Source organism: Brienomyrus brachyistius, chromosome 16, assembly GCF_023856365.1.
Source record: "Brienomyrus brachyistius isolate T26 chromosome 16, BBRACH_0.4, whole genome shotgun sequence".
Lineage (NCBI taxonomy): Eukaryota > Metazoa > Chordata > Actinopteri > Osteoglossiformes > Mormyridae > Brienomyrus > Brienomyrus brachyistius.
The window spans coordinates 11085869-11111274 of NC_064548.1; the positions used below are offsets into that span (position 1 = coordinate 11085869).

A 25406-nucleotide genomic window follows, 5' to 3' on the forward strand; every position below is an offset into this window, starting at 1 on the left:
TTCTGTTGCAGTTACTAAATAAAAAATTAAGCATGTTTACTAATGGGGGGGGGAGGGATGGAGTTTATTTATTGATGATCATATTTGCATTGTGATATGTAGCATGGATTTTTTTAATGAATAAAGATTAGGATTTATATTCACAAGCAAAAGCAGTACTGATATTGGCAGTGACGAGTGTGCACATCTTTTGGGTTTAGCGCTGTCATTTTTACTGTTTTTTTTTTTGATAGGTGAGTCGAGCAGTGCTCTGGTATGTTTCTGCATGGCTTCCCACCTCCTGTTGTCTCTGTGGGCTGTCTATGCATTTGTCAAGTGCAGCCATCCGCCTTAGCGACTGATAATGTTATCGCTGTCAGAAAGTCCTCCCTTCTCCCCACTGTCAATCTGATCTTCATCACTGCATTCCCAGATGTACTCTAACTTATAAATAACCTCCTGTCAGAATTAATTTGTTCATATCATGTTTTCTTGCTTTTTTAAGGTCACCTATCTCAGGTGAGTTGGAGAGGAAAACAAATGGGCACTTAACCTATATGTTTTGCTGAAAGGAAGCTGTGACATTTCAGTTTCTCAGTTAATAAGCATGCATTTATATATACATTATTTCAATTTTTGAAGTCTTGAATGTGTTTTTGTATTCATTTGTAAAAAATAAAGCAAAGAATGTCATTTTAGCTGGTAAATAAAACTTTAATGAACAATTTCATTTATTAAAGAAGTACTGGCTTAAATTACACTATTAAATGTACTATTAAGAGAATTAGTGTGATGAAAGTGTATTTTTAGTTTTGGAAGATCAGTGTATAGATCCACCTGGCAACAGTATAAAGTGTACATTGCGTGTTGATAAAATCAATGATGGTTATATTGATGATAGCACAGTGACAGTTTGGCCTCCTTTAAATGATGCTTTGTGCTAACATAACTGGAAACTGCAATATGCACTGCTGGAGGGTTTCAGCTTCCAAAAAAGCCCCCCCAAAAGCCACTCTTATGAAGAAAGCACGGGGTCAGCCAGGATTAAGTTTTATTCATTTTTTTGTGGGCCAGTGACTAGTTAACAGTATTGCCAAATAAATTCAGTAGTTGTTTGTTTATAAGCAATTATTGTTGATGAATTTTAAGCACATTCCCTGCTCCCTAGGGAAAACTGTCAGTCCTGGTCAGACTGACCACAAATGATGCCCCCCCCCCCCCACAACAGTCTTAGGAACTGCAGGTTACTCCTATTGGTCAAATAAAGGCCATTTAGTTTTACCTTTAAAAGCAAGTGCTCTGCCTTGTAACATCACCCAGGGAAGGTGCGACCTTGACCTGAAATCTCTCGTGGACAAGCCGTTTCATAGGAAATCGCTGACAGACCTTGTTCAGCCAAGTATCTATTTTTGGTCTGGGGAAGAGGTGTAATCTTGATTACACTACACTTGAATACTTTATTGCTGAACTGGTGAGCTGGATGAGAAGAACCCCCACCAAGGTTTTATTAAAATCTGTTGCCCAGTGAACGAGTTGGCAGATTTCTTGTCTTGCTTAGTTCCTTGCCAAGGCGACCAGTGTAATTTAAGTCTGCATTGTACTGGGACAAAGCAAAGCAAACTTTGACTTTTCAAACAAAAGGAAATGAGGAAGTATGTCATGGCAGACAGATTTTATTATTAGCAGAATTTAGGCGGCGCCAATTCATTTGTTATTTTTATTACTTGAAAGTTGATCTGTATTACTGTTTATGATTTATTAGTCATTGATAATCCGTTCTGCTCTTGTATAATGGACATATGTGTTATGTTGGTATTGGACAGTAAGGTTTGTGCAGCTCTTTCAGTAGTTCAAAAGAACATATGTTACATATTGAAACATATATTAAGAACCATATCTATTGTAAACAATTCATTATATGTATTATACAGACCCTTTCAAAAAATTAGAATATCATGGAAAAGTTGATTTATTTCCATAATTCCATTCAAAACGTTAAACTTTCATAGATTATAGATTCAGGGTCCACAACTTAAATGATTTCAAGTACTTAGTTGTTTATGTTTACATAATTTGGGCATCCAGCTCATAAAACCCACGAAAACAGGAATTCAAAAAATTAGAATACTGTGAAAACATCGCCATTTTCTTTGCAGTTTTTGCAGAAAAAAAGAAAGAAATTAGGATCACATCAAATCAGTCAAAATATGGTACTTTCAAAATGATATGTCAATCTTAAACACTTTTAGGGGAATCCCTTTGCCTTAATCACTGCCTCAATGTGCCGTCGCACCGAGGCAGTCAGCCTGTGGCATTGCCTGGAAGTTATGGAAGCCCAGATTTCCTTGATACTTGCTGTCAGCTCTTCTTTGTTTTTAGGTCTGGTGGACCTCATTTTCTTCTTGATAATACCCCATAAATTCTCAATGGGGTTTAGGTCCGGCGAGTTGGCTGGCCAGTCAAACACTGTGATGGCATGGCCATCAAACCAGGTTTTGGTGCTTCTGGCAGTATGGGCAGGGGCCAGGTCCTGCTGGAAGATGAAATCTGCATCTCCATACAGATCCTCAGCAGAAGGAATCATGGAGTCCTCTAAGACATTCTGGTAGACTGTTCCGGTGACCTTAGATATTTAGAAAGCAGAGTTTACCAACACCTGCACCGCACATTGCACCCCAAATCATGACTGATTGTGAATATTTCACACTGGACCTCAGGCAGCTTGGGTTCTGTTCCTCACCCGTCTTCCTCCAAACCCTTGGACACTTTACTTTCATCGGAAAAGAGACTCTTGGACCACTGGCCAGCAGTTCAGTCCTTCTTCTCCTTGGCCCAGTTGAGACACGTCCGACGTTGGCTCAGGCTCAGAAGTGGTTTGACCCAAGGAACCCGACAGTTGTAGCCCATCTCCCGGATGCATCTGAATGTGGTGGTTTTTGAAACTGTGACTCCTGCCCATGGTCATCTCTTCTCCTGGTGCATCTTTTCCTGCCACATTTTGCCCTTCCACGAGACTTTCCATTGATATGCTTGGACACAGGACTCTGTGAACAGCCAGCCTCCTTAGCTATGAACTTTTGTGGCTTACCCATCCTATGGAGGGTATCAATGATCTTCTGGCCAGTTGTCAAGTCTGCAGTCTTCCCCATATTGAACCTAACTGAAACAATTGAACCAAAGTGAAGCGATTTAATGACACCTGGGGAAACGTGTGCAGGTGCTTTGAGGTTAGTAGATGAGTTGCGTGTGACACTCAGTTTAAAACTTTCATGCCCTGTAGAATTTGGGCTGATGTCTTCACAGTATTCTAATTTTTTTGAATTCCTGTTTTCGTGGGTTTTATGAGGTGGAAACCCAAATTATGTACAAATAAACAACTAAGTACTTGAAATCGTTTAAGTTGTGGACCCTGAATCTATAATCTATGAAAGTTTAAAGTTTTGAATGGAATTATGGAAATAAATAAACTTTTCCATGATATTCTAATTTTTTTGGAAAGGGTCTGTATGTGACTTTCTTGCTGTTGTTACATTAAAAATCTGTGGAGAAAGTTTTAAAACCTTTTTGCTGGGGGAAAAAAAAACTCCTGACTGTGCAAGTTAGAATCCATACCAGGCCAAACTGTGTCAACTGGTTTTCATTCCCTCCTGAAAGTTTAAATGTGACATTGTGAAATATAGATTCTAAACTCAAAACAATTGGCTATAACGATAAAAATGAAATACGCTTGTCACTGTGGAAGAAAATGATTATTTTTTTTAATCTATTGTATCAAGGGATAGTTTTAGTTTTGCAGTCTTAGAAAAACCTTTAGTGGTTAGTATCAATAATTTAGTGATTTCAGGAGTATTTTTTTATGTTAGTAGACCAGATTGCATTTTTTCCCGACACTTGCTGTTTGCGTCATTTTTTCCTGGAAATGTAATTTTAGTGAAGGTAGGAAGGTGGTGTCTTTGTTTTGTTGGGTACTGTGACTCAGAGCATGTGGCGATAACTGCTTAAGCACAGTGGGTGGCGATGGTTGCTGGAATGACTATCCTCTGACTAAGGTTGGAGGACATGGGAGGCAAGAAGGTTTTGACTACAAGACCAGTGTTTGCACCATGTGAAGGGTAACCAGTTGATTAGCAGAAAATAAGAGAATCATTGCTATGCAGTAATCAAGGGCTCATGGGATGGCGTTGGGTGGATGCTTAGCTGACACCTAAGGGAGGGGAGCCAATTAGAACTGTGTATGTCAGCAGAGGGTAGGTTAGGGGTGTATCAAATTAATTGTGGACTAACCAATGAAATGAAGACTTTTGTAAGAAGAGTTGTGTAGTTCTTGTTTGGAGAGACGCTGTTCTCTGGATTGGGATATGCTCTCCTTTTGATTGATTATAAGAAATAGAAAAAAAAAACTGAAGACACGCTGAGTAGTTTTTACTTTTTTACTCTCAGTGGCTTTTGGGAGCTCGGGTATTTTCAACTTCCACAGAAATTTAGGGGCTCATCTGGGATCACAAACCTCCTGCTCAGCAGACAGGAGAGGACCTCGAACCGTATACAGGAGTTGGAAGATCCGTAGGACCCAGTAAGCTGGGCCCCTGAGATGTTCTTAGGCAAATTCTCTCTGTCTGGTTGAAACTGCAGAAAGTGAAGCCCTTCTCATTATAGTTTAAGGGAAATCCAGGGAAGCTTTTGAGTACTGACAAGAAAAGTCATTGTTGTACCGTTGTTTTCAGTTTTGGCAGTTGTGGTATTGTTATGTTTATTGAATATACTAACAGGCTGGCTGATTAGGATTATTAGTTATGTTAAGTGTTTTTATGAGAGAACTATTCATATACTTATTTAATGTATATTGAAAAAAAAATGCAACTTTATAACTTTATTAGCATCATGACATCCATGTTGATAGGGAATGTATATTTTATTCTGAAAACAGTTCGGAATTCCGGTTGATGCCCCCCCCCCCCCCCCCCAAGGCCGACACGCAATCCAGTCCCACCCTCGGGAAGTGCCCATCTGTCTGCCGCAGCCAAGTGTTACATGGCCGTTCCCTTGGCCTGGTCCAGTGGCTTGGATCCTCAGCAATGAGGATCCTGCAAGCCGGATCACCCTCAGGGAACCGCCCCACATGGCCATAGTGCTGTAACTCACTCTCCCTCACAGTACAGGTAATGTGCCTCCTTCAGGACTCCCCGAGCAATCGCTTGTTGAACACAAAGTCAAACCAGCAATACCTGAGGATTCTCTGAAGAGACAGAGTACCAAAGGAATACAATCTTCATCTCAGCTCACTGGACAGTATCCATGTCTCACAGCCAGACAGCAAGACAAGGAGCACCAGGACTCTAAAGACTTGCATAGTATAGGAGATAGGCATTATTTGGAATCCCTTGGTTAAAGCTAATATTAGAGTGACTATTTACAAAGCTAGTTTATAATTAACTGATAAAATCAAGGTTTGCACTTTTTGCAAAGTAAAATCTTCCCTTAGAGGACATGGTGCTTTTAACCCACCATAAATGTGGTGATGGTGATGGAGGGAAGTCATTTTAATGCAAGGTCCTATTCAGACAGTTCCTTCCATTAACATTTCCTCAAACCATGGGAGCTGTCACCAAAATGGGTCAGCTACTTGCCTTAACTAATGTGGAGCTGGAGCTGAATTCATGAATATAAGGATGTTTATTAGGCATTTATAAAGGGTTTGGGATTTGTATATATCCTTACAGAGGGGGGGTCAATGATTCAATGAATCATTTTCTTTAATCATTGATGAAACTACAAGGATTGCTGCTGGTCACTTCCCCTAGAAATCAAAAGAAAAAAAACTGACTTATTTAATTCACTTGTGGTATTCATTGTTTTCCTTCTGCTTAACTTGCAGAACTATGGGACTATTTCACAGTGCCTCATTTGAATATTAAGAGATAAGCATAATTATTTCTGCTGGGCCACAGTGGATATTGGCCTTTGAGATTTGACCTTTTTAAAGAATGGCAGGTCTGGCATAAAAATAATATACTAAAGATTGGAAATGATTTCAACATTCTTTTGTTCTTGAATCATTTTTCACTGTACAGATTGCAAAATGGTTTTTTTATTGACTCAGTCTTACGGTGCGCAACCTGGGGATGACTAAGGTTGACGGTTCCTTCTACATCATTAAGTGTTCAGTTCCAAAGCAAAAATACTCTTTTTTTTTTTTTTTTTTTTTTAGAAATTTTATTATCATGTCAGAAAATTAATTGATGACTACTATACATGCATTTGAACTGTTTCTGTAAGGCAGATGATAATGGAAATATATTTCTGTGAAATATATAAATATATGCTGAAGCATATTTGTTATTGTGTTGGCAATGCTTATGCTGCATCATTAAATGGCAATCCAGGTTTAGCTTCTCTTATAGAGTTACACTACAGATTTTCGAATGGAAAATGTCTACTGGTGGGGGTGAGTTCCGACCTCTGTCTCCAAGGCCAAGGTTCTTCTGGGGAAACCCAAGCTCTCCCAAGTCAGCTGTGAGATATTATCCTCCAACTATGTCCTAAGTCTGCCTTGGTCCTTAGCCCGGTGGCACAGCCCAGTTTGCATGGGAGTTATCAAAATTTACATTCAGAACTGACATTTTTTTACTGCAAGTAACTAATTAAAATGACTATAGCAGATTTTAAATATAACCCATTGGTGTCTGGGGCGTCCCAGTGGCATGATGGGTAGCATTGTTGTCTCTTGTCTCCAGGGTCGGGGTTTGAATCCCACCTTTGCTCTGCATGCATGTTCTTCATATATTATGTAGGTTTCTGGCAAACACATGGACTTAGGCTAATTATTGTCTCTGAATGGCCAGCATATTGAAGGTTTGTGGCCTGTGAACTGGCATCCCACGGTGTACCACTGTCTTGTACTATCTGGGGCAAACTTCAGTCCCTCTGCAACCACATCCAGCACAGGAAGATGGATGGATGTATGAAAGAATATGTTACAGAATGTGTCCCGAATACTTATATTTCCTTGAAATGGGAGAGATTTATTTTGAAATGAAAACAAAGCTAATGTTTTGCTGAAAGTGCATTAACAATTACGTTATTTTAATGTTTAATTGAAACTCCTTTCATTGTGTGTATTGGAGCTGCAGCCTCTTGTTAATGCTCTGTTGGTTTATTACTATGATCTGTTGCCTTTTCTTTATTATCATTGGCATGTTATTGAAGTTATGGATCCTCCTGGATATCTGTCTTGTGTTGCTTCCACAATGGAACTGTCATTGAGGCATTTGTGGGTAATGTGCTTTGCCGTGGCTCTTGGCAGTGAAGTCAGCTCATTGAATAACCCATTCCGCTTATAATCCTTACAAAGTTCATAATACATGTTTTAAATATGGTATATTATGTTGTTCCCTTGCAGTGCCAGTGGAAGGCAACTGCTTTGGTTGGAGGTTGTGCACTTGCTTTGGTTATTACAGTGTTATTACACTGATGGTAATGTCAGGCATTTTGGGATATTTGGTATTCCTGCCTTGTACTCTCTCATTGAATTAATTTGCTGAAATTAACTTCTATTTTAGTAATCCCCATAGATCATATTTAGCTTACATGAATACATATTCTCCTGGTCTGGCTTTTATTAGGGAAAAAGAAAACTAAATTTACCCTAAGGGCTGGAAGATTTCTAGTTTTTGGGTTTATAGTGTCAAAAGGCATATTGGACTTCATCATCATCAGCATCTTAATCATAATCATATTTCCAAATGTATCTATGTGTTGTACTGCCTACTTTGTCTTTTAAATTATAGAAATGTGTGTACAGTTTTAATATGAATTATGCATAGTTTGAAATGCACATTGTTTAAACACACACAGTTTGTAAATAGGCTAAATCCATGATTACTTAAGAGCGCAAGTTATTTTCTCTCCACTTTCCATTACTGTTTACCTGGTTTACTATGAAAGATCCTTGGCCTTCATTATTGATTGTCATTTAACTTTGAATTAGAAAATTTCTAGCACATAAACTGAGGTCATTCAGAGAATTGTGTGTCTTATTAGAATAATTTTGTCTAAAGATTAATAATACTAAGCTTTTCATAGCAACATTTGGTAACTTTGCAACACTACTCAAAAATACCGTTTACAGACGCTCCTCTACTTACCAATGAGATACGTTCCGAATCATTTGACTTGATTCATAGTAGAAATTAAAAATACTCATTGCCTAAATAATCACAATCAAGTTGAATCACCCTGAGGAAAATGATTTACACCCCATAGTCTGAATACTTTTGCAAGCCACTGCGTATTCTGTGTGTTACACGGGATTCCAGTAGTGAAAAGGTACAACGGTACCACATTCTTGAAAGCTTTCCGGTAGGTATTACATTTCTCTAGTACTGGTACTAATTATGCTTTTACACACGTCGGAAAACACTAACCATGGAGTGAGAACTATAGGCTCATGTCCGAACCACTGCTGAAACTCAGTTATACCCTATGTCAGAGTTGCATGCATCATGCTATATATAGTTTGATGCATGAGAGAAAGAGAGAAAGAGAGAGAGAGGGCATGCATATATTTCCAGTGAACAAGCAGCTTTGATTTATCTAACTCTGACTGCTCTGCATAAAAGACACGAGGCTACAAAAATGTCAGCTAATTAAACATGACCTCTCTAGCTTTAAGTCAGTGGTTTATGCAAAGGATCTTACAGCAAATAGATTAACAACATAACCTGTAGGAACAGATGCTAGTCTTATGTTACACTGTGTATTACGCAGTTACATAATCAAGCATAACGCGCTGTGTGGTTTTTATAGGCGTATGTTTATAGAGCAGATGAATAGAAGAAACCAGAAGAAACTTTTACAGGCGCTTCTCTCACGTTATCTGTTTTTTATTTTTTACAGGGGAGAGTAATGGTGAGGAGTTTGATCGCGGCAGAAATACGTTTTAGACTGTTGCTCTCGTGTTCGTTTTTTTCTTTCATTTGTCTGAGCAGCACCCTCTCGAAATCCATATATGGATTAGCGAATCACGACCATACTGAGCTCCCTCTCCCCCGTAGCCCGCATACTCTCCTTACACGCAATGCTCTGCCCCTCTCAGGTACATTATTAATAATTTAATAATGATAAGGAGGAAGTGCAGAACAATCATAGGTGGATATGGATTTAAGAGCGTATTATTGTTCTCCCTGTAACTGAAAAAAATCAGAGCGATCCTAATGCCATTCTTGGCGATACTAGGGTATGTGGTGGGGTGGAGTGAGGCTTGATATATTAAAATGAAAAGACTAACAATTTAAATGTATTTGAGATAAATGTCTGTAGAAAGTAGTCTGTAGTATCCATCACATAAGTGCATAACTTTCCATGAATGATATGTTTTTCTGCATTGGTATTCTTGCACTGGTATTGTGACACTTAAAGTGGTATCGGTATTGAGGTCATAATTTTGGTATCATGACAACACTACTTTGTGATGGTTATTGTGTTAATTCATTCATTCATTTATTTGTTTTGCATAGTAAAGTGTGCTGAACAGTGTATAAAGATCTGATCTCTGGGCTTAGAGTACCTGAAGAAATGTTTTTTTGTTTTCTTGGAAACAATTTTGCTGTCCTGAGAATCAAGGGCAGATCTTCGCTGTAGGGATGGAAGACTGTCCTTGCAGTACTGACCTGTATTATATAACAGTATTGTATAAAAAGAATATAACATTTCTTCCGTATTTAATATTCGGATTGTGTTGTCTTTAGCTGTTTATGCATGTTCTACTTTTTGCAATACATATTTTGATCACATCAACATGTTGCACTAAATAATTCTCCATATAGCTGTGTTGTTTAAAATGTAAGGGATGTTCATCAGCATAGCAAACAAAGCCTAGTAAACTCATTGAGTAACATAAATATATATCATAAATATATAATCTGTATTAATTTATTACCTGTGCTAATACTTAGTTATCACTTCACAACAAGATTAAAATGTGCCTATACATATATATATTAGCTTTCTGCTTTGTTTATTTATTTATTTTTTTGATTTTACATGTGCACAGTTGCTATCTGAATTTTTCCATCCATCCATCCATTTTCCAAACCGCTTATCCTACTGGGTCGCGGAGGGTCCGGAGCCTATCCCGGAAGCAATGGGCACGAGGCAGGGAACAACCCAGAATGGGGGGCCAGCCCATCGCAGGGCACACTCACACACCAGTAACTCACACATGCACTCCTAGGGGCAATTTAGCAACTCCAATTAGTCTCAGCATGTCTTTGGACTGTGGGGGGAAACCAGAGTTATCTGAATTTTTGTCTAGGTAAATTGGATGACTGAAAGTGTGTAGTGGGAAATTAGATGGTTAACTTATGAAGTTGACAAAACGAAAAGGAATTGTGATTGCTTCAGTGCCACATGTCATATTGCAGTCTGGGACAGATGGCTTCTTTGTTTAAGCCATGATATAGGACTGAGGACAATCTATCCTTCTGTGATTAATAGTACCTTTATAATTTTAGCACTTAGTATCAATGGCTAACAAAAGTGTATCTATTGTCATGCATGTGAAAAAGGAACATGGGTTGTCTTAAATATATCGTATGTTACGTATCAATGCAATCTGTAATATGTATATGTTTTCTTCAGACCGAGTATGAGTACCGATGCTCACTTTTTGGTATTCGTCGATGCTGATACCAATTAGACCTTGATGTTGTGATATCTGAATTTAAAATTATCCGGGTATATGATAATATTGAAATCCGTCCCCCCACACTTAATTTTTTTAAGCTAAAGAAAGAAAAGGTGAACATATGAGAAACTATAAACGAGGCAGCAGTGGTTCATAAACTTTTACATCGCTTACCACGTCAAAAAGTATTAAACTCTATGTGTTCCACCATTATGCTTGAATGTCAAGAGCAAATACTGGGTAAGAGCTTCTGTTATTTTCACTGCATGAAGGTTACCTTTTGACATTCTTCTCCCTCCATACTAGTGTACACTGCATGGTGGGTTGTTGGAAAGTGCTGCTGGTGGCAGTTTTGTCACCCATCTATCTTCTGTGCCTGTTTGTCCTATGCATGGTCATGGGGTTCGGAGCCTAGCCTGGAGGCGATGAACACAGGGCTGGGAATAATTCAGGATGGGGTGCCAAACCATCACACACTGATGGGCAGTTTAGTAATTCCAACTCACCTTAGCATGTTAGACTGGTAGGTGGGGTGAGAACCAGAATACCTGGAGGGGACCCCACAACATCATGCAAACTCCACACACGCGGAGCCACGGTGCTATCCATTGCACTACTGCACTGCCCTCACATTTGTCATACTCTTCCTAATGTTTAGTTTTTAGGTGCTTAATTAGATTACTTGTATTGTATGATCTTGTTTCATACCTCCTCTTGATATTTTAGAAGAGCATAGTTTTCAGTCCACTATGCTTTCTCATTCATTTTGAAGTACTTCTGCATCATAGACATCATGCAGTCCCATTTATTTTGCTTATTAGTGATCTCCATGATACATCATCGCTTGGTATCTGTTGTTATAGGTAACACCGGGTTATCATGAGGATGAGTACAAGTACATGAGCACTGTATTGAACTCAAGACTACTTTCTGTATCGATGTACCCCTAATATTTATGAAAGATTGAAATATATGTACTTCCATAAAGTACCAAAAGTATGGAACTTCTTTTGTCAGTTTTCCACTGGCGTAAAAACTGCTACTGGTATGTGTTGGTTTTCCTGTCTGTGCCAGTCCTATTATTTTGATCCTTCACTTTCCCGTAGTCCTGCTTAAGTTTTTTGATTTTCAAGCGGCATTCTTCTGTGTTTTGTGTGTGCCCCATTTCTTCCAAGCGGTTTGGTATTACGACAGAGATTTTTTTGTATGGCGATTGAAGCCTGTTTCCTCGTTTGTCCATCCTTCCATTTTACTTTTTTAATATTTTTGTTTCTACTGCTTTTTATTTAGTTTTTCGCTGATCACTGTGTGTTTCAAAAGATGGCGGTTGTATTTTGTGTTTCAGCGGCAGGCTATCTGCATCACCAATCTAAAGCAAATATGTTTGCAAATCCCACCCCAAAGTACCAAAGAAGTCCCCCGGGCTGGTTTGGCACTTTCGGTACTGGTACTCGACCGGAAGTCAATGGAAAAGAGAAAGTACCATACTTTGTGCGGTGGATAAGCTCCCTTAGTGTTAGGGTTGGACTGGGACTGAAAATCAGTATCGGTGACTCCAGTCTTGGATCGATTCGAAAAGATAATCAGTGGTGTCCCCCATCCCTGCTCTGCAGGCTGCATTACTGTAGTCTCAATGGACTAGCTCTGTGTGCTACAAGGAGGCTAGTAAATTTCTGAATGGTTTGTCTACTATCAATGACATTGTCAATGCTTGTGGTGGTGTTCTTTATCATCTGTTTATGGGTGGATAAAGTACTGTGTTGTATCAACTTCAGAAATGTGGCAATATCATATCAATGTAATTCTAAATCATTATGTGCAGTCAATTTACGTGTATTTTTATTTTACTCTACTTTTATTATTCAATCAGATGGCTTCCCCATTTATAGCACAACCAAAACTCTACAAGTAAGTAATTGTCAGGGAACTGAAAGGAAAAAAGCCAAGCATAAGGAAATGTATTGTGGTTTGTTCCTATATTAGCCTTGTTGTAAGATTTACAGTAGCCTAAATGAGAGAGGCTTGCTGGCATAAAACATGCATATGATCATATGATTTCATTGTTCACTGGTTTTTATTATTTATCAATATTTTGGCTCTGTTGGGAAAAATAGGAAATTGTATTTTTTGGAACATTGTTCTTGGCTTTGCTTCAGCTTATCTTTAGAGAGAGTGACATGTAACTTGTTCTGCCTGACAATGCAGAGTAGATTATATTTACATGAGAAATCAATAGTTATAATGTTATTATTAATGTACAAATAAATATAAGAAAAAAGTGCATTTTCAGTTATTTATATGATTCATAAATCTTATTGATAAAACATTACATTTTGATAATTAAAAGAATGCATACAGTGTCAGTAATGGCCTTTTTTGCTTTTGCGGAACTATTTTGCTTTCATGTTTACTGAAAGATAAATTATGAATTTACTAGAATTAACACCTCAGAAATTTGCATCTGCAGTCTTTTTCGTCATGCTCACATTCACCTATAGAGAGCAATGAAGTGTTATCAAACACATTGCGTTTGTTCTTCAGATTGAAAAGAGGCGGTATGTAATTATTTTGTGAAAATGGTAAATTGAATTACCTGGGAACAAGCAGGCTAATGTATAAGAATCGCTTTATTATCGTGTTGCAAGATAAGAGATGCAAATGTACTAGAGCTTTGTCTTGGTAGTGTTAAATAGAATAGAATAAAACAGATCTGAATATGGAAAAAAAGGCTTGGTAATATATGGATAAAATATTATATTGTGATTATGAACATTCATATCATCATCAGTTTGAATATCGTGAGTATCATGATATAGCCTAAATAATTGTTTTCTTGAGTTTCAATCTGAAATTGAATTGCTCCCAAACTTTTGATTTTTTTTTCCCTGCCATTTTCTACATTTTGTCTGTCTTTTGCATCATTCTTGTGTTTTATCAAGTTATTAACATCAATTTCAAAGATGGCTGAAAGAAACTGGTACTGCTAATTCTATACTTGAGGATGAACAAACAGGCTAATATATAACAATGATTTTATTATGGTTTTGCAAGAAAAAGATGCAAATGTACTTGGTAGTATTGGTAGTATTAATTAGAATATAATAACATAGATTTGAATGTATGTATTTGTTTCACTGTGTGTTCTTCACTGAAAATATTGTAACTGAGAATGAATATTTACATAATTCCAGCCTAAATGCCTGTAAGAGTGTATATTACACACTCTTCCCACAATCTATTCATAATATATTTGTGATAGTAACAAAAAAACAAAGATTACCTTCATCATGTGGAATTTTTGTTTACTATGGCGTACCAGGTTGTCATACTTGCCTCACAGTGGTTATTTATTTTCAATTTATCTGTTAGGTTTGAGTCATCTGCATTCACTTGATCATCATATGTAATGTTGTATAACAAACAAATGCCAGATTATTTTTACAAAATACAAAGAAAGACTTTTAGAGTTTACATTGTTTTAAGAAAATTAATGATGGTATCAATGTTTAATACTTTTACAATACATGCAAAGGTTTTTGGTTCTATTTTTTCATAAACAAAGCATGTATTTTTCTTTGCTTGATGCAAAAAATTAACAAGACTTCAAAAGTCAAAATCGGTCTGAAGGGATGCATATTTTTTGGTTCAGATTTTTCTTATGTGCTTCAAGGTTGCCTTTGAAATGTAATGTTTGACTTTCATTTGTAACATCCAAGTATAAAATCTCCAGTTCAGATGTATTGAAAGTAGTGAAAATTATATAACGAGCATGCCTTTATTCTTTTGGGTTCAGTTACTCTTGAAATGGATGGATGTTATCCATCAGGGTCACAGATTTACAATGTTAACTAGGACTGCAGATATGGAACATTATACCCAACGATCTGAATACTTGCTTTTCTTGATGAGTATGCCATTCTACTTGGCAGCATTTTAACAAATGGGTAAGACATATTTTATATTTGGACATGATGCAAGAAAAGACTCTTGAAAAGTTCTCCATAAGACTTATTTTATCAGATAAAGAGAAGTCATTGGTTGTTCTTGGAAAAACTACATATCAAATACTATAGTGAAACACAGGGAGGATCTGCCTTTATTGATTCTTCATTTTTATCATCATTTAAATTCCAGAAAATCACATACATCCTTGCTTTGACTTGCATTTGGGACCGGGACCACCGACGCAAGTCAGTTTGGAAATATCTCAATGTTGTTGCTGGCCATTATACTGTAATACATTACACTAGGCTCTCAATCAGTGTATAATTATTTACTGTGGACCTCAGACAAACGTGACATGACTTGATCAGATATAACTCAACATACGACTGTGTATCCTATCCAATGTTGTACTATATCAATAAAAACTTATTTTCAAAATAGGAACCTTTCAGTGTTATGGTGTGATTTGCAATGAGCTTTTTAATTTTCGTCAGATCTGTCTATTTTGCTTTTTAATGCTCATTCCTGTTTTTGGCCACAGAATATGACTAATCGACAGTCACATTTGACTTTATTAATAGCTTTCTCATTTATGCCTCGTTAAGTTCCTTCTCAGAGCAGCTTGTTGATCAATAATCCTCTTAAAAGCATCTGGAGTCGGTCCATGTACAGCATAATAGTGCTACACCATAGCATTTTTAAGCTTGACAAAATTGTGCAAATATGCTTCTGTTAAGTGGATTAATGGCCTGATGTTGTCAGTACAGGGTTGGGTAATATTACTAGTTTCTATTTACTATATACAAAATCTTTAAAACATGCTACAGAACATCAGGTACCAGATTAGGTTTAGAAAGATGTGACTGTTCTGACAATTTTGTAGCGGTTAGTAAACATCAGTAAGAGAAAATATGAAATGTATGTTAATATATTCAAAGGAAGTAAATGCCCCTCCGTATGTGCAGGTCAATAAATCAATTTTATTTTGATGAGACTTTAATTGGTGACTGAAAATTAAGTTGAGCTTAACCATTCCCTCCATGCAGACCAATGTTTGTGTCACTGATGTATAAATTTAAAGTTAAGAACATAGTTTGAATTGAGTTCTCGGGATTGTCTGTTAAGGATACTGTATCACTGGATCATCACAGGTGAGATGTGCTTCTTTTGTTATTGCAGTGGGGACCATTGTAGTTACTACACTAATCTGTATATTTATGTACAGTGATGCTCAATTCAGTTGCAATATCTCTCATAATAGTTTGTTTTTATTCAAAAGTATTTTTTATTTTATTTGTTCATATTCTATTTTTATTCCACTCTTCTCATAAATGCATATGGAGTCAATCCATGACATAATGCTGAATGTTTCCAAGAAATCACAGGAATTACATAAACAGAAAGTGGGGGGGGGGGAGATTTTGTTTTATTCTCTCTGTGATACTAAACATTATCATGTTAATTTTGTAATTGAGGTGGCCATTTTGTTGCGGTTTTATTGTTTGTAACTCAAGTCACACAGGCTTGTAGTTCTGCCTAATGGGGAATTTGTATTTTCAAGAAAATATCTTACAACCCCAGCATATACAGAAGTATAATCTTCAGGTGCTTTCAGGATTACCAGAGTTAGGCGTCTTAAAGATCGACCATTTGGTGAACACTGATCTAGACGTAAGCCCAATGGGACGTCATGTCTGTCCTAGGTCTGCATAATGTGTGATGTTAATATCTGAATCACATTATGCACATATAACACAAGGACCATGATAGTCTGCTTAGCTGAGATGAAGCTTGGGTGGTATCTAATAATTGACGACCTAAACAAAATATAATAATTTATTTAAAATGACCACCAACTAGAACTGAATAATTATTTCTAGATTACTATGTAAAGCCAATTTTGCCTGGACACTTGGCCAGTCATAGCCTCTAGAAAACCATTTCTTAGCATTATGTCTTCTTTCCAGGTATCAGTAGAAATTGGCTGCCGCCCCAGATAATAATACATTTTATTTATATAGCGCTTTCACGAAATCTCATTTACATGGAATAAAGAAAACGAATAAAACAAAAACAACAAAACATTATGGATAAAGAAGGTTAAACACAACCGATTACTGAAGTATCAAACGAACCACCTTGGTAATCGATGATTTGCTATATATGTGAGCCACACTGTGCTTCTTCCTATTGGATGTCGAGCACAGAAACCCTTTATGGTTTATGTAAGTGAAACGGATAATTGCTGACTTGGCAGATATTATGAGGATGTGAGTTTACTGAGTGGGGGCTTGCACATTGTTGAAGAATGTGGAAGGTCGTATATGAAAATTGAGTGGGGGAGGGTACACCTGCATACTGGCTGTGGATATACACTATGAGCACGGATGGACTTGGGGAAAGTTTTTCAAATAACAAGAGTTTGAGTCCCATAAGACCAAGCAAACATTCACGTCTCATCCGAGTGTGTGGCAAGACCATGACCAAATCGAATAGTTGCAAAGATGTATATGATTACAAGAATATCTAATGAATGAATCTATATTTGACAACATACTACCTAAAGGGCCTTAGCTTCCCTTGAGTGGTTTCTGTTCAGATGAAGCTTTGTCTTTGGCATAAATTTTGTTCTACTGCAATTGAAATATTAAGCTTGTGCTGTCATAACTACAGATGACAGCTTTTTAATGGTAAGATATACCATTAAACCATATACGGAACATATTATCACAGGGCAATGTTAGGAAAATACAAAGAAAGCTTGCATGAAACTAGCTGAAGCTAGTTTGAAATGTGGGTGGGTGTAGAATTCTTAGGTTAGTGTTCAGTGTTCTGTAAATACTGTGTCTTACCATCTTGATTGCAGTGGATCACTATTAGAAACAGCTTACACTCTCGATTTCCGACTCCGTTTCAAAACAAGTGTGCCAGTGATTCTTGTTCTTTTGCTTGCTCTCGTTTTGTTTTCTTATGGAGGTACCTTAAAAATAAAATGGCCATTTTGAGAAACACGGCAGCTCTGTACTCTACATTTAAAGTACTGTGTTTTTGGAGGCTTTTTTATTTTTGGGTGGAGTTGTGAATAGGAATGTGTAAGAGAAATATGCCAAAAGTGCAGTTTGGCCTTCCCGCTAATCCTGGGGAGGAATGTAACATTATAAACTTATAAATAGTTTTTGTGGTTCCGTCAAATATGTGTGTCTGACAAATGGACTACATGGGTTTATGAAAGCAGTTTTTTTAATTTGCATATGGTTTACATTATTAGATTAGCGCTGCCTTAGGGAGGAAGCTGATTCTTAAATGTTATTACTTTGTTTTGTAAAGGGTTCTTTGAACATGCTGAGATCTTATGTGAGATTTGGAAATTTGGTTTGAATTTCTTTGACGTATTCCTTTATTTTCAGTTTATGTAGTCTAGCAGTTCAACATTATATTTGATTTTTGGTCTTACACAAATATCTTTAGTAATTTAGTATGCAGCAACTCTTATACAACTTTTCAGTATTTTACTGAAGTTAGTCTTCACGTCGCCATTATCTAAAGACATGCTTATAGATTTTCAAACTGCAGCAGGAAGCAATAAAGTATGAGCGCAAACACAGCTGGTGTTAGTCTGAGTAGTGGCTAGAATCACAGGTCTCTGAGTCTTTTAGATTTTCTTGTTAAAGGAATGTGTGTTGGTGGAAAATAATCTATATTGTAAGGCATTATGCTCTATTCCATTCTTCTAGGCTTAAAATGACTTGCATACTTTCTTTTCCTATTTCATGCTGCTCTGATGTTTTTTCCATCACACCCTGCTGTAAAAATATGTTAAAAAGTCTTGGGGCTCCAATATGTTACCATGGCAGCTATGTTTTTCTCTAGGTTTATTATAATGAAGAAGTTGTGGCAGTCTGTTGACATTTCATTTTCAGATCCAAATCACAAAGCTGTTGTTCTCTCCTGTAACCTTGTGTTTGTGCCCGATATTTTATTAGTATTAGTCAACCACAAACCATTAAACAAATTTAATACTGTGTATTAATGATGCTCATATAATACAATTCTCTTGCAAACAGGACACATTGTTGCATCATGGAAAGAATTGTTACATTTTTCAAGGACGTGTACCCTTAGCTGTTTCTGTACTCATCAGCACAGTGCTTCTTTTTACCCGATTTTTTAAAACTGATGTCAAAATATACTTATGCCAGTGTTGCCCTTTTTTAAAAAACTAATTCATTTCATATAATTTTATATGCTTATTTCTTATGACAGTGCTGCAGTCTTTAATATTTTTACATAATTGGCCTTTTTTAATACCCAAGTTGAGAACTCATCTTCATACATAATGTGATAAAAAGATCTTTTGTATTACTGTGCCACTGTTTTTGTACGTCTTCCAATTTGCAACACCTTCCTAATGAAGCAAGGTGCTCCTGACTATATTTTATTTATATGCTAAAAGAGCAAGTTGCTGTACTCTGCCCGTTCTTGAATATTAATCATATTCAAACAAGAAAATAACCTGATCGATACCTAGAAAGAATAAAAAAGCAAGGTTTGGGACACTGTCAATGAGCTGAACCATGCCTATATTTCTTTTGTATAACAATTTTTGTTTGTTCAGCTCTCCAAGGGTAGCTTTCTTTGAAGGAGTTATCAGTGATTTATAGACCTATTACCACCGAACAAGGCAACATCGAAGCACTTTATCTTTCATTTGGACTGAATGACCTCATAAAATGATTTTAAAATTGCACTGTTAAAAGTAACACACTTAACAGTATTTAAATGATCTCTTGCTTGGCAGATTTGAAGCAAAAAGAGAGCCTTCGCTCCCACATGCTTGTGTGGCATATTACGCCTACTGCACCAGTATTCCTTGTAAGTGATTGTAAAGCATCGAAGAGGAGCTCATTAGAGAGAGGTTTATTCTTCACAACTTTTCGTATCCATGTCATATATATATATATATATATATATATGAGACACTGACTCATTGAGTAAGACTGTTTTCTCATACATTCTTCCACTACTCGGTATATGAAGTTTGTGCTGTATATACTCCCCAAGTAATGTAGCTGTCCTTGCACAGGTTCCAGACATACACTTATGCAAACTGGCATCTCAGCATTGCCCATGGTGCATGTATACCCTGGGTTGGACTGGACTCCTGTTCAGGACACCCTATGATCCCTGGCAGAAGCTTCCTTCCCAGGATTTTCTCATGTATAAGCAACTTGTAATATGATTGGATTTTATATTTATCTTTACAGTTTCTGCTTATTCTTCATCCCGCAGTTACTGTTAGCCTAAATAATGGTTTTTTAAGCCCCCCAATAATTGTGTTTTTATTGGCTTACATCCCCCCCCCCCCCAATAAAGACTCAGCCCCCTTATCCATTCCACTGTAGCTATGCCTCTGCTTCAGTTTATTTTGCATGGATTTAAAGGTCCAAATGAATGCCCTTCTACCGGTTTGCTATTTTCGTATATATTAAGTGTTGGGTTTTCTGTGCGTGTGTGTGTGTGTGTTTGTGTGTGTGTCTGGAGAATTCCCTCAGAGGCCCGTGTGGGAAATGAATATGCTTTTGGTTCTGATTATCTGTGTTTTGACAAGTCACTTCCTCCTTCAGGTGGAACTGCGGCAGGTCACAGCGACTCTCAGCAGAGGCGCAGTTCTCACCAGCATGAACAGAGCTTTTAACAGGAAGAAAGGTCAGCACATCCATCTTCATTTCTAAGCTGAACTTCTGTGTACTATGAGTTTTTCCTTGCTACCATGACACACCTGAAGTGGAACTAAGGGAAAGGTCAGACTTTCTCCTCTCAGTTTAGGTACTGTGAGTTCTGTGTTAGTTATTCCTCAAATGACATTAACCATCATCTCACTCTGAAAATGTGTATGTGTGTGTGTCTGTGTGTGTGTGTAGTTGTATATGCTGATGTCTGATAGGATGAATACTTATTATAGTTCGGTCATATTGTCCATTATGGTGCTGCACAAATGTGTCTGTACAGTTTTTCTCGATTTGCTTTGGCACATTTCATGAAACGTATGTAACATTCTCATGACTATAAGAGTATTTCTTAAAACAGTTAATCCATATAGCACATATATTCAAATGGTTTCTTGCAGTTGCCATTTGGCACAATTTTCAGTTGCTGTAGTTTTTTGTTGGTCAAAATGTAGTTTCCCATTGTAATAATTTTACACCCAAATGTATATATGCATGTCATCATTGTGTTAGCCACCACATGCAAAACAGTAAACCAAGCTTTCAGAATGATTAAAAACATTCAGACCGTTATCCGTAACCGTACCGTACCGTAAACATGATTAAAAAACATACAGTGGAACCAGCTTATAGTGATCATGGTTGTAGTGATCAACTACTTATATAGATCATAAAGCTTGGGACAGGATCCTGTACAAATACTGTTTAAATAATTTGCATATAGTAATCAAGTAGTCTGCTTACAGTGTTCATTTTGGGTCTTTTTATACATGAGAACATATGGAAAAAGTTTCAATTACGCAAATTTTTATTTTTTATTTTTTACTTTTATTTTGAAAAGCCTATTTTTGCAGTAACCGATCTGCTTCTGGATAGCTACCTGAGGCTAATGCTGGGTCCAGAAAACAGGACGAGAAAAAGAATTTCCTCTCAATGACAAGTACAGACTCATCGAAGCTTATGATAAACTGCCAAAAACTAGCCAACGAGATGCAACAGTGAAAATACAATAAGCTATATTTCATGGACAATATTGCACTGTATTGAAGCGGCGATCAGATTGAGGAATCGTGGCAGTTACAAATGAAAATGATGAGGGACGGATTGTTCTTTACCTTATTCCCAACGGGGACTCTGTAACAAGCAACAATAACATGAAAGGCATCAAAGACAGGTATAGTGTGATAGACCAGTGTCATAGATTTTCATAGCGTACAAAATCTCAAGTGGCACTCAATGATTTTGTTGTCATTTTGCTGTTTTTGTGCTGTGTGACTTTTTTGTTTATTGTACTATATCTTGAGATCTGAAGAAGTTGCATGTGCATGCTTTCTCTTTACATACTGTAATGCAGAGCCTTGCAATGCTGAAATTGATGGTTCTGACAGGAATAGATATAATTTTGCTAATGAAACATGATCAGTCAGTGACAATAACAAAGTGGGAACCGACTATCATTCAGAATTTTGGAGCTCAGTGGCATACCTACACTGACATACTCACATTTTAAAGCATTTTGTCTCTTTTGGTTAAAACGATGCTGATTGTATTTTTCATTTGGTGGCACTGACTAATTCATTGGTGGAATTATTTGCTTTGGAGACTTGAGCTAATTGATTAAGTTACAGGCTTTTGCAACTAAACCATAGTGTTGTGCTATATGCATGTCTTGAGAATGAAATGTTCTACATGACATAATGTTCATGAAATGAGAACACTGAGAAAAACTGCAACTATAAGAGTCAAAATGTTTGAAATATTGTCAAAATGTCAATGTAGGTATGCTCCTGAGATCCAAAATTGTGAAAGATTGTCAGTTCCCACTCTCTCCTTGTCACTGACTGATCATTTTTCTTTAGCACACTGATACTCATTCATGTCAAAGACCCCAGTTTCAACACTGCAAGGTTCTACATTACAGTATGCAAAGTTCACTGGCAAGAGAATGTACTCACATGCACATGTAACAGATATCAAGACACGGTACAATACCAAACAAAAAAGTCACACAGCACCATATAACACAAAAACAGTAAAATGCCAATTCAATAACAACAAAATGTATGACTGCAATTTATGGTATATATTTGTAAATAATTTTGAAAGCTATGTTAACTTTGCATGTGGTTACTAACACAATGATTGCATACATATAGATAGAAAAAGAATGAACGAATAAATAGTGAGAGCAAGACAGAGATAATCAACTTGAATGAATGAATGAATAAACGCAGCAACAAGCAACATATTCTTGATATAGTTGACATTGCTACATTATCCTTGAGATCATACATAAAGTACATGGTATCGTAAGTATCTTCCATAAGTTACAGAAGTGCATATTTCCTACTTTGGATATCTAGAAAGTATTTAACTTTGGAACCTTGCAGAATTGCTTTTGCAGTGGCAAAAAGCAAACAAATGATTTCAATTTGAAATCCCTATGCTTTTCATAATGCACATGTTAAAGCTACAAATGAATTCCCATGCCTTTTCTTAAACTCCTAAAGACCTTATATCTAAAAGACTGTCAGTAAGAAGATGATGTCTTGAGCTGATGTTTTATTCATAGCTAGTTTAACACTGCCTCTGGTCTATGCATTCTGGTCCTTGGTTGCATTGGGAGACTTTATCGAATCCAGCAGGCATTACTGTGCATTACATTGAATATTTAACTGTTTATGTGCTATGGAGTCCTTGTTGTTATAGTATAGAGGATGGATGGATGGAGTTTCTAGAGCTTTCATATGTGGTGCCAGCCTTATGCAGATTGAAAGCATAAGAATTTTTATATTTGTTTTTTAAACCATATTTTTTTTTAGTTTTTAAGCTATAAATTAAGGATTATAGTGGTCCCTCACCACTTTGTGCTTCGATTTTCGTGGCTTCACCCTATCACGGTTTTTTGTGCATTCATTAAAAAGTTGATCGAGACAGTGAAAATGATACATCGCTACGCATTGGAAGCATCTTTGCTCTTTGTAATTAAATGTACAATACTAATATGATATTTGTAACGTCTAATATGTCTTATTTTGTGTAATATATTGGGTGATACGAGTCATGACCTGCCTGTACGATCCTCTTGTGTGCCACGCCCCCTTATTAACCACGTGTGCAACCTCGATTGTGACCAGCTGTTTTCTGTCAGTTTGATTCGTCCAGCGTATTTAAGTCACATCAGAGTCTGTAACCTCAGGTTTGTCATTGAGGTTTTGATGTTACATGTTCCTGTGTCCTGCATTTGGAGTGATTCCAAATAAACCCTTCGATCCTGATTCCTTGTCTCCCCGTTCCTGCTTCCATGTCTAGCAATCATAACAGTAATGGTGATTAAAGGGTGTTATTTCACATCTAATAATGTTAAAAAACTGGTAAACAGGTTTGCTATGCTCTAACCACGAAAATATTCGATTTATAAATAGACTCCTGCTTCGCGGAAATTTACTTATTGCGGTAGACTCTGGAACTGATTAACCGCGATAAACGAGGGACGACTATATAGAAAAAAAAACTTTTAATTTTACTTTTACATTGATTTTTTTTTTTTTAGTTAAAACAAACAACAAAAGCTTACATTTAGAACAGCGTGGGGCACAGTGGGTTCAAGGTTCAAACTCTGTGTCTGTGATTGGATGGTCACTGGTTCAGATCCTGTGGTCTGCAGAGTGATTTTCGCTATTGGGCCCTTCAGCAAAGCCCTTAACTCCAATGGCGCCAGGGACTCGCTGACCCTGTTTTCTCAAATGTACCTTGATCTGCTAAATATAAAAATGTATTTTTTTTTTCATTGTGCAATCAAAATATGAACTTCTGTCTGTACCATGTGTCTGTATAATCCAGCAATGTTTGAAAGTGCAAAGCATAGGATTCATAATGTTTTTGTGGGATCTTGAGTAGCAATAACTGAAAATAGAATACAAGCGGATTATCTTTGTGGGACCAAAATAGTACACTTGTCATGCTACCTTTGTGTGATTTTTCTAGCTGACATAAAATTCCAATTCATCGTAACTGTGTATTCGAGCAATGGGCAGTAATTTATATAGCAGACAATAGGAGTGCTAGATAACCCTCCACCCATTATATAACATCCTGTCATATTTAAATGCCCATATACACGTTTCTAGATTTTTCTAACCTAACTGTTTTACTCAGTTGTTGACCTTCCTAGCTGCAGAAAGTAACGCGGTGTTCTTTCCTAGCTTTATGCATGGTGGACTTACCCCTATTAATCAGGCTTTTGTGCTGACAGAGGAAAAATGCAGCCTGTCTACCTCCGACTGTACCTCCTGCACCCAGTCCATCAACGGAATGTATTGCTCCATGGAAGAAAGGGGATATATTAGCCCTGATAGAATAACACTGAGATAGTTTGACTTTAAGTATTTGGCATATTTCATATCAAGGCCATTAGCGTTCCAAACACCACGTAATTGGTGATATCCTCTTCATTTTCTGAACAGAAACTTTACTGGAATGGTAATCTAGACACTTCCAAGAAGTTCTCTTTCCTTAGCTGCTTGAAGATTGCTTGAAGTATAAACCATTAAACATTCATTCCAGTAAGGAAAAACAACTAATCTTTTTGTGACTTGTACTTCAAAATAGGAGACAGAGGGTTGTATATTTAGAATTTTTTAGTGCCTTACTTTTACTGAATATTCAACTATGCCTGTGGAATCAGCACAATGTCAGTGAAATCTCATTGAATATAGAATCTGACTCGTCTTTTCACTGAAAGCCAAAATTAGTTTATCAGAGATTCTAGAACTACATCATGATAATTTTTATTTTATGTGCTTGATGTTTGTGAGGAAATAGATTCATTTTAATTTAGTATAATTTGCAAAGAATATGGGGTGGCAGAGTGGCTAGCATGGTTTCCTCATACCTCTGAGGACCAGGGTTTGAGTCTCTGCCCTTGCTCTACGTGTGTCGAGTCTGCATGTTGTGTAGTGTCATCTTGGGGTTTTCTCTGGTTCATATGTATAAAAACATGCTAAGGTAGTCTGGAGCTATGAATCAGTCAATAGGTGTAAATAATGTCTGTGTCCTGCGATGGGTTGGTG

The 25406-nt window shown here is 37.0% G+C and overlaps 1 protein-coding gene across 11 annotated transcripts in view; it reads left to right on the forward strand.

Annotated features, from left to right (window-relative positions):
• The window catches only part of LOC125710161 (PTB domain-containing engulfment adapter protein 1-like), a 41367-nt gene that overhangs the window by 1937 nt on the left and 14024 nt on the right, over positions 1-25406 (forward strand). For 6 of the 11 annotated variants that reach the window (XM_048979554.1, XM_048979557.1, XM_048979556.1 and 3 more), the window contains exon 2: positions 20233-20314. The exons of the other annotated variants lie outside the window; for them this stretch is intronic. In XM_048979554.1, coding sequence (XP_048835511.1) covers positions 20287-20314 — 28 coding nt within the window. In that variant the 5' untranslated portion in view covers positions 20233-20286. The remainder of the gene's footprint in view (positions 1-20232; positions 20315-25406) is intronic. 11 annotated transcript variants of the gene reach the window in all.